The 16,160-nt window shown below is 37.2% G+C and overlaps 1 protein-coding gene across 2 annotated transcripts; it reads left to right on the forward strand.

The window, feature by feature from the left end:
• The first annotated feature begins 227 nt into the window (after positions 1–227).
• LOC137135627 (steroidogenic factor 1-like) lies at positions 228–15,411 on the forward strand. Of its 2 annotated transcripts, none has more exons than XM_067519972.1 (7): positions 228–462; positions 2,181–2,356; positions 2,790–2,931; positions 3,661–4,316; positions 9,454–9,573; positions 11,167–11,314; positions 13,348–15,411. In XM_067519972.1, exons 1-7 carry the CDS (start codon positions 441–443, stop codon positions 13,599–13,601), a joined length of 1,518 nt encoding a protein of 505 aa, XP_067376073.1. In that variant the 5' UTR covers positions 228–440; the 3' UTR covers positions 13,602–15,411. The 2 variants fall into 2 exon arrangements, with proteins under 2 accessions (XP_067376073.1, XP_067376074.1); XM_067519973.1 differs by having other exon boundaries at positions 2,238–2,356.
• Positions 15,412–16,160: the final 749 nt, after the last annotated feature.

Genomic DNA, 16,160 nt, shown 5'->3' on the forward strand with positions numbered 1-16,160 from the left:
CTTGTTTAAAAGTATGATTCTGAAGGCTGAGAAGTGTTTTTTCCCCCCAAAAACATTATTAATTTCCTGCTTCTTGTGCATATTAAATGTGACACCTCCATCAGCACCACTCTTTTTCTGTCCAAACGATTGCACAGTGGAGCATCCGTCACGTGACCCATCCCCCACCAATAGCAGCGAGGCACTGAACTTTTGCGATAAGGGAAGCACAGTAAAGAGCGAGCGGACTCACCGAATTTCACTCTGAGCTCTTCGATGGTCACACGTAGTACTGGCTCTATACCTTAACCAGCATTTCTATAGATAGTGTCCGTCCGGATTTGTATTCCTATTTATTTCGTTCCCCTCAGCAGCCCCGCAAGGCTGCAGCATCACCTACAGTAGCTTCAGGTTTTAATTGTCAGACAGTTATCACTGACTGGCTGCTCTCTGCTGTTCAGATGCTGGGAGACAAGGCTCACGGTAAGTCTGTCCACTATCCTGTCTTTTGAATTTATAACTTGCAGATAGAACGATACAACCCGTTACCTGTCTTCTTAATTTATTTAAACAGCAAAGCTGAAGCAACAACCCAACTTAGAACAAAATGGCCATTTTTAAACTAGGCGTAAAGCAAAACAATGAAAAATAGAAATTTTAAATTATAAACTTAAGTGATATTAATATAATATTTTAATTAATTATTATTCAGTGGTAATATTTTACCAAATGCAAATAAATCTAATGGAAAATTAGTTTGACTGTAGTGGCAGCAATACATAGCCTGGGAAATTAATTAAAAACATTGTAGTTATGTATAATATAATCTATTAAAAGCCAATTATTAATAACTAAGCCTATAAGCCTAAAACATGCCTAAGAATAAATTTAGTAATGTAACAAATACGTGTGCAATATAATAGTAATAGTATAATAATAATAATAATAAATGTTCACATTTAGTGTTTTTTCCTGTGGTGCCAAAGACACGCGAACCCTTGTAGCGTGCGTGCCCCCCGGACTGGTTGACTTGCGCGTGACGCCTCAGTTTCGCGGCCTAAACATCTGCAGCTGATCGCTCACGTCTTCATCTCTTCCTGTCACCAAATGGCGTCGACTACAAACACAGCCCACGATTATTTTACAGCACATCGAACCAAAACCAGCGTTTTCAGGGTTTCGTTGAGAAAAAAAAAAAAAAAAAGAAAGAATGTTTATTTCACCACAGAATATGTTACACGATAAATACAACGAAGTGAGTTAAGAATCATTTAACAGCAGCGTTTGCTGATTTCACATGTCACCTGTCAGGTGGGTTTGCTCAATCGGAAATAAGAGGCCTACGTCACGTGTGTTGGCGGGGGAAGTCGATGAAGGCTTAAAAACATTAACTTTACTTTAGTCATAATTTACTTTAAAGAATAGTTTTTCTCCCCTAATGTAGGCTAATGTCATAAATTCACATTGTAAAGACGGGTATGTTAGGTAAATAGTTTTGAAATGGTGGGGATAAAAATACACATATCAAGGTGTGTGGGAGTAGTCCATGGTTAAACGTATGACTTTTTAATTTATGATTTTGTAGTTAGCTATATTTGTACCCATTTCTGCCTCTGGGTTTTTCAGCGTTATCAGTACAAACAGTATCAACACCTTTTGACATTTCTTGGAACACTTGTGATGTGAAACTAAAGGTTTATTTTAAAAGGACTATGCAAATATACATCAAAACAAGACAACACAACCATCATCATCAATATTTTGAAACATTAATATTAATATTCTAGTCAGTTTTAGTCAACTGTTCTATAAGCTATAACGCGTGCATTAAGCATGGCATAAAGTATAGATTATAAATCTATTAATTAGGTTTTAATTCGATCAATAAACTGAAAATAAACAAATTACCAGTTTTTGTGGAATGTCTGGAGCCATTTAAAATGAAGTTATTCTGTAAATAACATTTAATTATTACCACTGTAATTAAAAAAAACAATAAATTAATTTAAGTAACCGAAGAAAACACATTTTATACAGTGGTTAAACATTTTTTAAAATAAAGGCAACTATATAATTCACGTGAAATGCTATATTTATGTAATCGAAAATGCACGGCATGTTAAATGTCTTCCTGTAATTTACTAGTTTTCTTTATTGGATTTCTTAATATTTTGCCGATGTTTCAACTGTACACTTATTAGTGCGACGTTGTCCTTGGTGGGTGCATGGCTGCGTGGATCTGTGTGCGTATGAACCAGGTGTGACTTTGAAGGTTATGGAATACACATATGATGACGACCTGGAAGAGCTGTGCCCTGTGTGTGGAGACAAGGTGTCTGGATACCACTACGGTCTACTCACCTGCGAGAGCTGCAAGGTAAAACGCCCATGAAATCAAATAAAGACGCTGTTGCATTTTTAGTCAAAATGTTACAGTTTAAAATCCAACTACTAGTTACTGATATTAAAAAAAAAAAAATTGGCCACCAAACGGACATTGGGTTATTTATTGTCAACTTAAAATGATCACGTGCACAAAACTGATGACCGAATTATGCTGCCTGTAAAGATTTTCGTTTTCGTTTAGATACAAAAGTAACAACCGAAAGAAAAAAACAAACAAAATTTCACATAGCTAATTTATAGAAGCCCTGTACGATTTCATCCCCAAAATAATAACCACAGATTACGGATTGAAGAGAATTATTAATTTCGATTATCTTATCGAATTCTGAGCATTGTACGGACGATTTTTATCTCGTTGTATTTTGCATCCTAATAAGTTAAACACTGTGTCCTCCATTTTTCAGGGCTTCTTCAAGAGGACAGTGCAAAACAACAAGAGATACACATGTGCAGAGAATCAAGAGTGTAAAATAGACAAGACCCAGAGAAAAAGATGTCCTTTCTGCCGCTTCCAAAAATGCCTCAACGTCGGGATGCGGCTAGAAGGTACATATATCTTGAATAAAAGCTTAGAGGGGATATATTTATAATGATTCCAATGAAATAACTACACTTATTTTATGTATGTATGCTTGATATTTTTTGAATTATTTAAAATAGCATATCAAAAATAAAAGTTTTTAAAATTTAAAAAGTCCATACAGTACAACCGCAGAAGTAAGTTGATGTGCTGTTCTGACACCTGTCAATTATGTGCAAAAATTAATCAGCCAGTGTTATTAATGTTGGTGGTGGATTAGTGGATAACTATTACATTAAATTGTGTTTCAAAAATGTGTGGGCTGATGGCTCTCACGTTGTTTCCTACACACATGGGATGAACTAATTCCCAGACAGCAATGCAGGAAAGCACCTGCTTCCGTAGAAGAAAAAAGGACAAATTCTTGACTCACTGATAAAACCCCGGAGACTCCCTTATTTTAAATCAAAAGCTCTATTTAGGCTACAACAAGGAGTGAAACTGCACAGGCTCTGAGGACTCTTCTCAACCCTAAAAAGGCAAGCAACAATGACAATAAGTGTTATTTACTCTGCAGTAGGAAATGGAAAAGTGCAAAAGTGCAAGTTATGATTTTACTTCTAATGCTGCAGTTCAACCTGCATTAATTAGTTTTGCTTGGGGATCTTGGCAGTGGAGGAGAATTCAGTAAAGCAGTTGTCTCATCTGTAAATCTGCTTTCCACCTCTTGTCTTGTCTTGTGTCTTGTGTGACAGCGGTACGAGCAGACCGCATGCGTGGGGGGAGGAACAAATTTGGCCCCATGTACAAAAGAGACAGGGCCTTGAAACAGCAGAAGAAGGCTTTGATACGATCCAACGGGTTCAAGCTGGAGAGCACAGCTCCTCCGCCGGCCTCTCCTCTGCAGACTGACTATGGCTTTACTGGCACCCTGCACACCCTGCCCACCATCTCCAAAAGTCTCCTCCCATCCACGCCAAGTTCCATCACCCCTACAGACTATGAGGCTAACCTCTATGGACCCCCATCCCTGGGCATGGCCATGCAGTCCCACATGCCCCTGACCACCCAGTACCAGTACACAGCCTTCTCTAGTAGGGCGATTAAAGCTGAGTGTCCAGACTATACCAGCTCCACTGACTCCCTGACAGGATACCCCTACCCAGACATGTACCCCTCAGCCTCGCCGCAGCCACCCAGCCTGCCACCACTTGTGCTGGAGCTCTTGCAGTGCGATCCTGACGAAGTTGTGGTGCAGAATAAGATCATTGCTCATCTGCAGCAAGAGCAGAGCAGCCGCGGCCGGCTGGACAAACCAAGCACCTTCAGCCTCATGTGTCGCATGGCAGACCAGACTCTTTTCTCTATAGTGGAGTGGGCTCGCAGCTGCATCTTCTTTAAGGAGCTCAGGGTGAGTACCAAACCCTTTAACCCATCCTCTTCTTTAAACATTCAAACACTCTAAATAGTGGAAATGCTAACACTGCATTATGCATACTCCACGTATACTGTATGGAAAACACATATACTAGACCCAGTTTTGGGTCATTAAAATTCAAATCTGCTTGTGTTTATTAAGAATGAATTCAACTCCCACCCCTGAATTTCTCTGTTTACATGTGTCAACTCAGAAGTGACCATCCATCAATAAAACAATTTTTATATAACACTTTAGAAAGAACATAAAGAGAATATGTTAGAGAAGACAATCAAAAATAACCCTCTCCTTGAATCTCACATTCACATTTTTATTCATTCATTTATTCACATTTTTTCACCTTCCTGATTTATTAATACTTAAACACAAGTTAGCTACAAGATTAACATCCCAGGGCTCTTTAACCACAGACCAGCCATGAGTGCTGTGCTGTCCAACACAACATTAACATAACCAGGTGCTGTTAATGTTGTTAGTGTGTATCCGAAGTAGTTACAGACAAAACTTTGTTCATCTGTGATACTGGTAAAATAAATGTTCTTCCTTTACAGAAATGCTTTTTAAGTTATTTTCTTTGCCAGTAACAACATGATTTATTGATAGCCAATAAAATAACAACACCATGGTTATATACACATTTACTTTGCTAAGAGAAGAATATTTGTTTTTGAGACGAGGTGTGTTTATGTTATTTTTCAGTCTAAAAAAATACAAGAAAATACATTGAAAGCTGATGAAGACGACTCACTGAAGTCAACTTTTGTTTTTTTTTAAGTTATAAAAGCCAGCTTTTCTGAAGGGTTCTTCTGATTTGATATTAGCCGGATTAAATGGACTCTAGCAAATCATTGTAGGTAGATTTTTCATGGAAGTGGCTAAATGTACACAAAAAGAAATGACCCTTCTTCATCATCAGTCCCTCGAGGACTTTACTGACTTTTTTAAATGTGGCAGCCTGAAAAACCTGATTTTACGACATTTTTAAATAATTGTGATGCGTGTCCCTGTGTTTTTATGATATTTTAAATTGTTAACTAATTGTTGCAATCAGGACAATTACTGATATACTGGAGCTCAATGCAATGTTTATGTCGACATGATGAAGAATGGAAACTTAACATAGTTAAGACTCAGTCAAAATTTGAAATTTTTTAGTTTTAGAAGCCTGGTTAAATACAAGTAATTATTCAAGGCTCATGCCTCTAGTTCCTTGATGCTGAACAGACCACACACACACACACACACACACACACACACACACACCTCTGAGGATAATGATTTAGACATGGTGAGATTATTTCCTGTCTTGTGGTCAAATGTACTTCATTTACTCAGCTATTACTCCTTCACATTCTATATTTGTTAACATTTACTCTCGGGATGTCCAGAGTTTTGGGCGTGTGGTCACTAAGAGCTGCCCTGCAGTACACCAGGATAATTTACAGAAAAATTAATTAGCAACAGAACAAAATGATGTATACATTTAAACAAGTGTATACAAGTGAGGTGCAAAACCACACATTTAAATCAGAGAGAAGATACTGAAAGCAAAGTGCCATCAGAAGAAATGTTGCATTTGTGAGAAAGAGAACTTTTTTGTTTGTTGATTTTTCATAAGAATTTTAAAAACCCACAAATCTTGGCCAATAAATGCCCCCCCCCCGCAAAAAAATGGATTATAAAATATATTAAAAAAACAAACACACAAACAAAACATTTATATGAAGAGAGAATTTATTTACTATGTTATATTGATATGCTCACACTACAGCATTAATACAAAGAACTATGTGTGAGATCGTCTTGGCATCAAGTGATGCTGTGAGGCAGTGATCTGTTGAATAAATTAAACGCCATATAAAATGATACATTTTATAATAAAATAACTTGGGATGATTTCAGTGATTTCAAAGTATTTAATCTGCTCCCACTGTCCAAATACCAAACCTACTGCAACAAAAGGGAACGGAATTCTTACTACGTGAGAACATCAGGAAGACTCTGTCTTGTTGTTTCTTTTTTACCTTCCCTGTCTCAGAAACAAAGAGCACATTGTAGTAACATGTCAGTTTGTTGCTTCTTCTGAGACTAACAATGACAAGGTGTCTTTACGCTGCCAGTGTTGCAGTGCTTGGCTAAACTGCTTCTCTGTGTTATCAGTATAGGGGAAAAGTACCGATGCTGCAGCTTTCACCACCGTGGAGTTAATACATAAAACTATTCATTGCAACCAGATCCTAGCCAAAATTAATAGATTCCTACTATGTTTAAAAGCTCATTTCATAGTCCATTTGTTTCCAATTTCACACTAATGTTTCACATTTTCTGTCATCAGTACCATTGCAACTGTTAAACCAAACTACTCCAACTAATATTTGACTCTTGCAACCTTATAATCACATAGTTCAACTCCTTTCGATTAATGCATCTTGTTTGATAGTTAGCATAATTACTAATGAATAGTGTAAATCACATGTCCTGATAGCCATTCTTTTCTTTTACTCACTAGACAAGTATAGATTAGACAGATGCTTTGAGTTTTTTAATTATGTGATGAAGAGATTGCTGAAAAGAAAACTTAAGCAGCTGGATTCAAGGTGATAAGGCCTTATTCTATATTCAACCAAGACTGTGTGCTGTGAGTATCAAAACATTACCAGTGAAAATGTGGAAACATGCTTTAACTGTTGTATGTGGACAATGTGTTGAAAAACGTTATATTGTAGGAAAACAAATGAAAATGTATTTTCAATTTTTTTTTCATATTCAGGACAATAATTTTAAAACTTGGCAGAGCCGTTTATTTAGAAAAGTATTATCGTTCTGCTGCACATTGGTATGTATACACCCTATAATATAACACACATTATCTAAAAGACAATAGTATTTCATATGTGGTTTTAACAAGGCAAATATTCAGAATGTCAGAACTGTTTCAGCTCTGATAGACATGACTGAAGATTTCACTTTGCACAAGTTTTGTATGAAGGAAATACAAATGAATGAAACTGATATGGCATATTAACCGAAGTAACATAGTTAGGATAGATATCTACAATGAAATTTTACATTCTGTCTTTCAGAAATTAGAGGAATCTTTGCATTGCAGTAGGAGGGAGACAAATATGAAAAAGAGTCACACAAAAAAAGAGTCACATGCACAGTTGCAATATTTTTCCACCACCACCATAATATATGTGCAGTGTTCTCAGCTTCATGGGATACATTTCTGTTGACAATCAGACTATTTGTATGTACAGCGGACAGCTACTATGAACAGTGAGAACAAAGCTGTGCATGTTTTTCGATGAAATCCTCCCAGAAAGAGCTGATTCCCTGGGCTGGATAATTACATTCCATGAGGACGATAACGGGGGAATGTCAGCTCTCCACCACAGCTACGTGCTGTGGCAGATTATATTGGTATTAAATTGTGACCAGATCCTGAAAGGTGGCCTTGTCATGTGCACAACCTTCCATTCATCTGTTGAATATGGAAAATGTTGATGAGGAAGTTCTCACAATCAACCAAATAAATGTTAAAATACTAGAGGCAGAATACTGGAAATAATCACATCCAAGATGATTTTGTACGTTTTTGCCTAAAGGTTGATCACTGTGAATGCAGATGACGTGATATACAAAACAGAATCACTTCATTTTACGGGAAGCTCACTAAAATAAAACTTTTTGGATTTTTGATTTGGAGTCTTCAGTTTTTCCCTGTGTCATTCCATCCTTGATGAAAATGTTGGGCATTTTCTGCTCTTTATGCACAATTATTGCATTATTCCCTGTTTTATTGTGCCATATCTATTAGCATGAGATTTAGGCCACCAATGGATTCGATTTTGAGTGTCAGGGTGTCTAAAGCAATCCCAGTTTTGTTACAAAATGGGTTGCTTTGCCCAAAAGAGATTTTAAAGGGTGACACCAGTATGATTTCCCAGACTTTACCGCTGATAGTCTGTTAGTAGTAGAAGCATATGGTACTGTAGTTAGCACATTTACTGTACTTAGCTATAATTTTGAAGATTGTTGTACTTTATTGGACTATTTGAAAGCTGATATAAGGTAATGGTTATAAAGCTTTCTTAAAAATCTGTAAGAGTAGTAAAACTGGAGCTTTCACCCTATAACCCTATGATATAATATAATATAATATAATATAATATAGTCTATAAACTAGAAATCTCATTGGTAATTCAGACTCCTGACTTCTGATGTTTCATCTCTGAACCAGGATTACAATACACACTTTTTATTTTCTGTGACAATGCCAACAATTTTTCTTTCATGGCTATGAGGTAAACTGTGGCTCTCACAGGTAGAGAATGACACTTGAGAGATGTATAATCTGATGCATCAGTTTAACTGAGTTTCATGCTGTAACAAGGACGGACAGAAACAGTGGAAATCCACATGGAAAATAAAATAAAGCCATTCTCCCCATTTTTCTTTTCTTTTTTTATTTTTTCTTTTTGGCTGCAGTTGAGTGCCCAACTCCCCTTCGAGAGGAAATGCAGGAGGTCGCAGGGACCTCTTGCTTCCTTAACCCCTTCCTTTATCAGTGTACAGCACCCCCTCCCCATCCCACCGCCACCACCCCCAACTTCACCAGTCCAGATAAATGTGTGGCCAACCAGATTGGTCCTTTTTTGGCAAATGAGAGCAGTACAGTTTTATTCAGATGAACGGTTATTCTGTCAGCTATGTGTTAGATGAATGTGTGTTTGGGCCTATTAGCAGCTGCAGCTGCAGGATTACTGACTCCTGTGTCCTTCACTTAATAGACAATATTGCATTGGGTGGAGAAGGGAGGGTCGATATGAAAACACAGACACCCATCCCCCAGAATATAGCAGATGGGGGGTTAGGAAGATTTGAGCAAGGAAGGTGAGACTACAACTAAAAAAGAGGATACAGCACCATAGAGACAATTTTCAAACGATTTCAATTTGATCAGGATTTTCAGTATTGACATATCAAAGAAAAAGAAAAAGCATCAATATAAATACTGTATGATATTAAAAGAGTGGCTTGGCTTACAAAAATGTTGTTTTTGTCTCTTTATCTGCTTCTCCTCCCTGTCTGTCTATGTTTCCTGAAGGTGGGGGATCAAATGAAGCTACTCCATAACTGCTGGTCTGAGCTTCTTGTCCTGGATCACATTTTCAGACAAGTGCAGCATGGAAAGGAAGACAGTATCCTGCTGGTAACTGGCCAGGAGGTAACAACTCCCTTGCACAACTTCCCATCAACACAATGCCCAGTTGGCTTCATTCACTTATGCTTCACTTTATTCAAAATATGGTTCAAGAAGGTCTTTAGACTTGTGTCGTTACAGTGTGGAATCCAATGTCCTGTTTTTAGTTGATCTATCAAAGGGACATAACTTATAGTAACGGTGCCAATTTTCAGTCCAAAACTCAAACACATCTTTACATTTGGTTCTTTTGATGCTAAAACTACATGTAGGGTATAATGTTTAATACAGAATGTGTTTTATCCGCTTTACAATTGATAAAAGTAAAATTATTTAATGATACATCTATTCACTGCACGGAATATATTAAATTAATAAGGTGATAGGTTCTCTATACTACTGTAGTTCCGCAATGAAACTTATAGCACTGCTGGTTAAATGCTTTGAATGAAAAAAATCATGAACTAATTTCAACATTATGTGAGCAACGTTTACAATGCATTACAATGTCATACTGAACGAAGCTCCCCAAGCTCAACAGTCTGTGTACAAGGTATTACTCACATTATGGGGACTGAAATCTGACTACACTTGTGGGGACGAGATGCTGATCTCCCTGAGAAAATGATTGAATTTCACTGTGATGACTTAATGGTTTTGGGTATTTTTTGGGTTATTTTAAGGTGAGGGGAAGGGTTAAGGTTAAGCATGTAGGGGATGTGGTTAGAGTGGGGCTAAGTGTACAGCAAATGAATGTAAGTCAGTGTAATGACATTTAAAGTCACGGTTACCAGTGTGTGTGTGTGTGTGTGTGTGTGTGTGTGTGTGTGTGTGTGTGTGTGTGTGTGTATGTGTGTGTGTGTGTGTGTGCGCGATTGTGTGTGGGTGAGTGTGCATGTGTGTATGTGTTTAGAATGCAATAAATCTGCCTACTTAATATTAGAGAAACACTGATTGATTAATTAATTTTCTGTTATTATTGTGGCGTGCATTTTCAAATTGCCAACTCAAATGAGTTTACATCTTGTAAACTAATATAAACTAGTGCATTATATTAAGACATCGATGGTTCTAATGTTTTGGCCACCCCTGTTTAAAACGACTGAGGGGGCCAAAACTTTAGAACCACCTCTTCTTATATTGCACTACAGTACAGCTCCAACCTCCACTATGACCTCAATAATAAACAGAGAGTGGAATTATGACCTTTCTGATAATTTCAACATAAAAACGTAGAAATTATAAGATTGTTCAAAGTAGAATTCATGGCAGAGCTGCTGTATTAGATTGCAATACATTATACAGATGTAGTTTCTGTATATTTATTTAACCTCTATTTACAACACCAAACATTTACTGCATTTGCTGCAAAGAAAACAATAATATCTGCATATGACAAGCTAAGCTACCTAATATCTAATTTTATTGTTTACATACAATGCAATTATGAGTTTTGTTGCAAAATAAAAAGTAATACATATCCTACAGAAAACCAAAATCAAATACATACAAAATGGAATCATCACAACCATCTGAAAGTCTTTTTGAAAACAACTAAGGTTGGAATCTTGAAACTTTAAGGAGCTTAGAAAAGTAACCAGAGCCTCTTTTGTGCAGGTCGAGGTGTCATCCATCCTGTCCCAAGCTGAGGCAACTCTGTCGAATCTGGTCCAGAGAGGTCAGGAACTGGCGGCGAGGCTGCGGGCGCTGCAGGTCGACCGCAGAGAGATCGCCTGTCTAAAATTCCTATTGCTGTTCAACCCCAGTGAGTCAACCTCATACTCAGGCCTCATCACTATGAGGTGAAGTGTTGAATGTGAAAAATAGTCAGGACTTCTGTCGGTGGTCACAATCAGGCAAAACGATACTTCAAGAAAAGAGACACTGTCAACTTATGCCTGATTTATTGTGATGGTTATCGTGAAGTGGGCTGTCAGGCTAAAACTAAAACAGGAAAAGCAATTATTATTTCATATTTGAGTAGCAGTTTTTCATCCTTGATCTATCTGCAAAACAAAATGTGTTGAAATGTGCCTGAGCCTACATGTTTAGCCTGTGTATTTTTAGAATAATAGCATGTTTTATTACAAAAATCTATCAACTTTGTGCTGCTGCAGGGCCATACTGATGCTGTCTTTTGGCGGAATTTGAATAGCAACACTGACATTTTAATGAAAAATGTCACAATTGCAGATTATCTGCAGTTCCTATTTATCTTTAAGGTAACAAGTTTTTTCTAACTGGTCTGTTTCTCTCCAACAAATTCACGTAATTAAATTTCTAGGGTTGACAAAAGCTAATATTAACAAAGACTTCCTCCTCCATTGTCCACTAATGGTATTCAAAAGAAACGTAATGGATGGGTCTATCACTCGATGGCAGAACTGACATTCATGAAGCAGCTTCTGCAAATGGAGAGAGCATAGATGTGGCTTGTCCAGATTCCCAGAAATGTTTGCTGTTTAGCGCTGGCAAAGCAGGGAACAAAGAGCTTTTGAATGGGGAGAGCACTTGTCATAGGCAGAAAATATTTGCTGTCTTTGCTGGCGGCTCCTTTGCTCGCGTTCTCGCTCTCCCTCATCTTCAGAGTCAGGTTTGTCGGGGGTAATTTAATTGCCCTTAAGCAGTTTGAAAAGATGTTTCAGAACATTGATTCAAAACATTTAATTACTGTGTGAATGGATTCTCTAAGATGGGCTCAGCTGATACTGAATGCCAGTCCACTTGAGGGCTTGACTATTGTCTCACATACACACATACTCACATATAACACACACACACACACACACACGTAGCAGCCCACACTTGATGCATTCACTTTATTTCATACATACAGCATAGACCCTGTACTAAATATATAGAAAACCTAGTAATGTAGCTAACTTGAATGTGTTCTTCCTGATATTTTATACTTTAACATTCATCTGCATTTTAATACACTAGAATTAAACAATTACACACTACAATAAACTAAAGGGATTTATCTTAACAGAAATAGTTTATTTAAACTTTAGCTTTAAGCAGGTTGGCAGTTTTTTGCAAATTTTAGGATAATTTAAAAAACTCTTGTAGAAAATGATCCATGATTATGATAAACTCTTTCAGCTTTTTTGTGCGGTTTTTAAAAGCAACTTATGCTTCACCTCAGCATATGATATTTGCTCTGTTTTTATGATAAAGTTCAGTTCAATGGTCAAAATGGGACCAAATTATTATTACTGCTATTTCTACTACGTCACAGAGTCCAGAATCAACTATTACAAGCGGCACTGTAAAAAAAAAAAAAAGTAATCAAAACTTTTTTTAGTACATTAATACTTTTAGAAAATTATTATTGATCTTACGGGGTTTCATGTAAACAACGTATGTGGAGCAGTTGCGTAAAATAACAGCAAATTCTACATTTAAATAAATCTTGTTTTTGTTAATATGATCAAATAATATTAATTTTTTCGTGAAAAGTATTTGTACCTTCAAATTCTCCCATCTCATTGATTCATTCAAACATTCACTATACAATAAAGAAGGTTGATAGTTATGAGATTGAGATTGAGATTATACAGATCCATGGAAAAAAGGTGCTTTGTCCTTTTTAAGATGTGACTTTTAACACAATAGAATATAGTATTTGTAGTATATCAACTAATTTAAGCTGTTTTTGTATTGTAATAACAGGTGATGGAGAGTTTACTGCCTTGACTCCCTCTGCTTCATGTCAGTGGACAAAAATTTCCCCCTGTTACTCACGATCCTCCCCACAATCTTCCCTTGTGTGTGTGTGTGTGTGTGTGAATCCAGACGTGAAGCTGCTGGAGAACCAGGCCTTTGTCGAGGGCGTCCAGGAGCAAGTGAACGGGGCGCTGTTGGAGTATACCCTGTCCACCTACCCTCAGTTCCACGAGAAGTTCAGTCAGCTGGTAGTGCGGCTGCCGGAGCTGCGCTCCCTCAGCACGCAGGCTGAAGACTACCTGTGCTACATGCATCTGAGTGGGGAGGTGCCCTGCAACAACCTGCTCATTGAGATGCTGCATGCCAAACGAGCATGTGTGTGAGAGTCATACACAGGGTTCTCTGTGTGCAACATGTGTTGTTTGTCGAAGTGAGAGTGTGCGTTAATGTGTATAAGCACATGTGAGGGACAGAACACTCAGTAACTACAACATTAATACCACCAAGTGGCTTTATTGTTGTGGCAGATCAGTGTAGGAGGGAGACGCAAAGCTATGTTATAAAGATCCATCTGTTCATCCTTTTTTTTTTTTTTTTTTACATTAACTTGTTATGTCCTGGAGAGTTACATTAATGTCACAGTCAGAAACCAGATTTTCCACCCTGTTTTCAAAAATCTAATGTAGGTCTGCCCATAGACTTTACATCATATCCTCTTTGACGACAAGAATTCAGTGTCACCATATTTTGGCCTGCAAAAATATAAAAATGAAGGGTCTCCCGTGGTAAACAGCTATTTAAAGCATGATGTTGAGATGTCTCTCCATAGCTGCTCACTGCGTCATTTGGTGAGATGCACGGTTAAATTTCTTCCCAATGTCACTGCAAAACCACTTCCAACGCTATTTTGACAGGAATCGTAATAATGAAAGCTGGTGCTCATGGGCTTATGTTGAACTGTCACATTACAGAAAAGAAATGTTTGTTTGGAAACATCTGCTAAATCCTCACTGGATGAGCTAACGTGCCTTTTTTTAAAGAAGGATCTTGTTGAAATGAAGTGTTAAAACGAATAATTTTTCATCCAAATGTCTGATGCGACTATAAGATTCCGAGATCAGCAACACTGATCCAAAATTATTATTATTTTTAGATTAAAACAGGGTAACGCAACACACTGGGGTGTTGTCAGACTAGACTAGCACTACTCATATCTCTGCACTTCTTTCAGTCACCAACCTTGCGGACTAACATAAATGAAATGTTTAGTATAGTTTTGTTTTAGATGTTAATATATTGATATATGAAAGCCAGTAGTGTTACCATAAAAGGGATATAGAGGCAGATAAGAAAGCGAGAGGGAAACAAACAATGAAAGTAAAAAAAACTAAATAAATTAGAAAGTTTGTTAAGACTGGACTCAGTGTTCACAGCAATGCTGTGTGAGTAAAATCACAGAGATGGAGAACAAACACACATCGATTTGCAAATGGTTACGAAGAGATGAATGACAAGGATGACATTTTTTCTTTTTAAGTGAACATGTGAAATGCAAAAGGAAGCATGTGTTTGGCCTTCAGTTTTTACCAAGGAGCCAGCAGAAACGACATAGGGATGGGGAAAAGGTGGATGAAAACATATGGTTTCTTCATAGAATTTTTTTTTATCATTTATGGATCAATGTTTTCAGAAAACAAAAGACTTTCAAAAAAGGAAGGTGCCATTTTCACACAAATGTATCACTTTTTAACAAACTGTACTGCGGGATCATACTGATGTTTTGCACTGACGGTGCTGCAGAGATTTTTTAGTTCGTACGATAAACGTTATTACTCCCAATCATAAATTATGTTAAAAAGATACTCATCCAATAAAAAGACCAAGACCAACAGTTTTAGCCCATCTGTGTCCTACCCTGTGTGTGTGTCCCTCAACCCCAAACCTACTAGCTCCTGCCGAAGACTTACAATAAATCATTACATCCTAGTTATTATTATGTAACAAACTATTTTTTTAAAACTGAAACGTTTTTAACATCCTGTCCTTGTGCTCTAGTAGAGTGTGCTTTGGCCTGTTAATGAGACATTAATTTCTGGGTGGATGTTTGTTTAGCTTTATCATCACCAATCAGGAGAGTAACAAAACCATACTACTCACATTGTTACATTGTTGTTCCATTTTTTTTTTTTTTTTTATACATAATGACTATTTCACTGTATGGTCCCTATAAATAATTAAACGTATTATTTAATTTTCAATTTTGTTTTTGTTTGAGTGTAATTATCACTGGTCCCGAAAAGGTCCACTGATAGGAATAACTGACATATTGCCGCACATTATATAGATTTAAACCACAAATCTCTGGAACAGCCAGTGGGTAACATCACAGATGTTATCAGCCCGACATATGATCGAACACCTACTGCAAACTAAAGCTCTCAAACCCAGTACTGTGCTCTTGTAGCAGTCAGTGTTTATCTGTGGCACTAACTGTGCTAAAAACATAAAAATATATATTTTGTAAGAGTCCTGGAATCCCACGTGCATGAATCCCTTGTAAAATCAAATAACTCAGCAGTGATGACAGTGATATTCAATATCACTGTCCGCAGGACAAACAAAGACACATATTAAAGCTCTTTAATACTGTGGACTTTCTGACTGTGGACATTTAAACATTCCTTGTTTGTCGATTGATGTGGCAGAGTCAGCCATTTCACTCCATCTCCTTTAACCTCATGTCAGCCTAAAACACACACACACCCTTTGGTTTTCCAGTTGAAACAGCGGTGTGTTATCACTATGTACAGTATATTTATGTTGTGAAGTGAATAACTACTCTAAGATGAAGATTTCAACTCCAAGATAATTCTCTGCTTTATCTTGAGGTCTATTTGCTACTGTAGTTGAATTAATTCTCTTGATATTGCTTTTGTTCGCGG

The sequence above is a fragment of the Channa argus genome, chromosome 11, assembly GCF_033026475.1.
Source record: "Channa argus isolate prfri chromosome 11, Channa argus male v1.0, whole genome shotgun sequence".
In the NCBI taxonomy this organism is placed as follows: domain Eukaryota; kingdom Metazoa; phylum Chordata; class Actinopteri; order Anabantiformes; family Channidae; genus Channa; species Channa argus.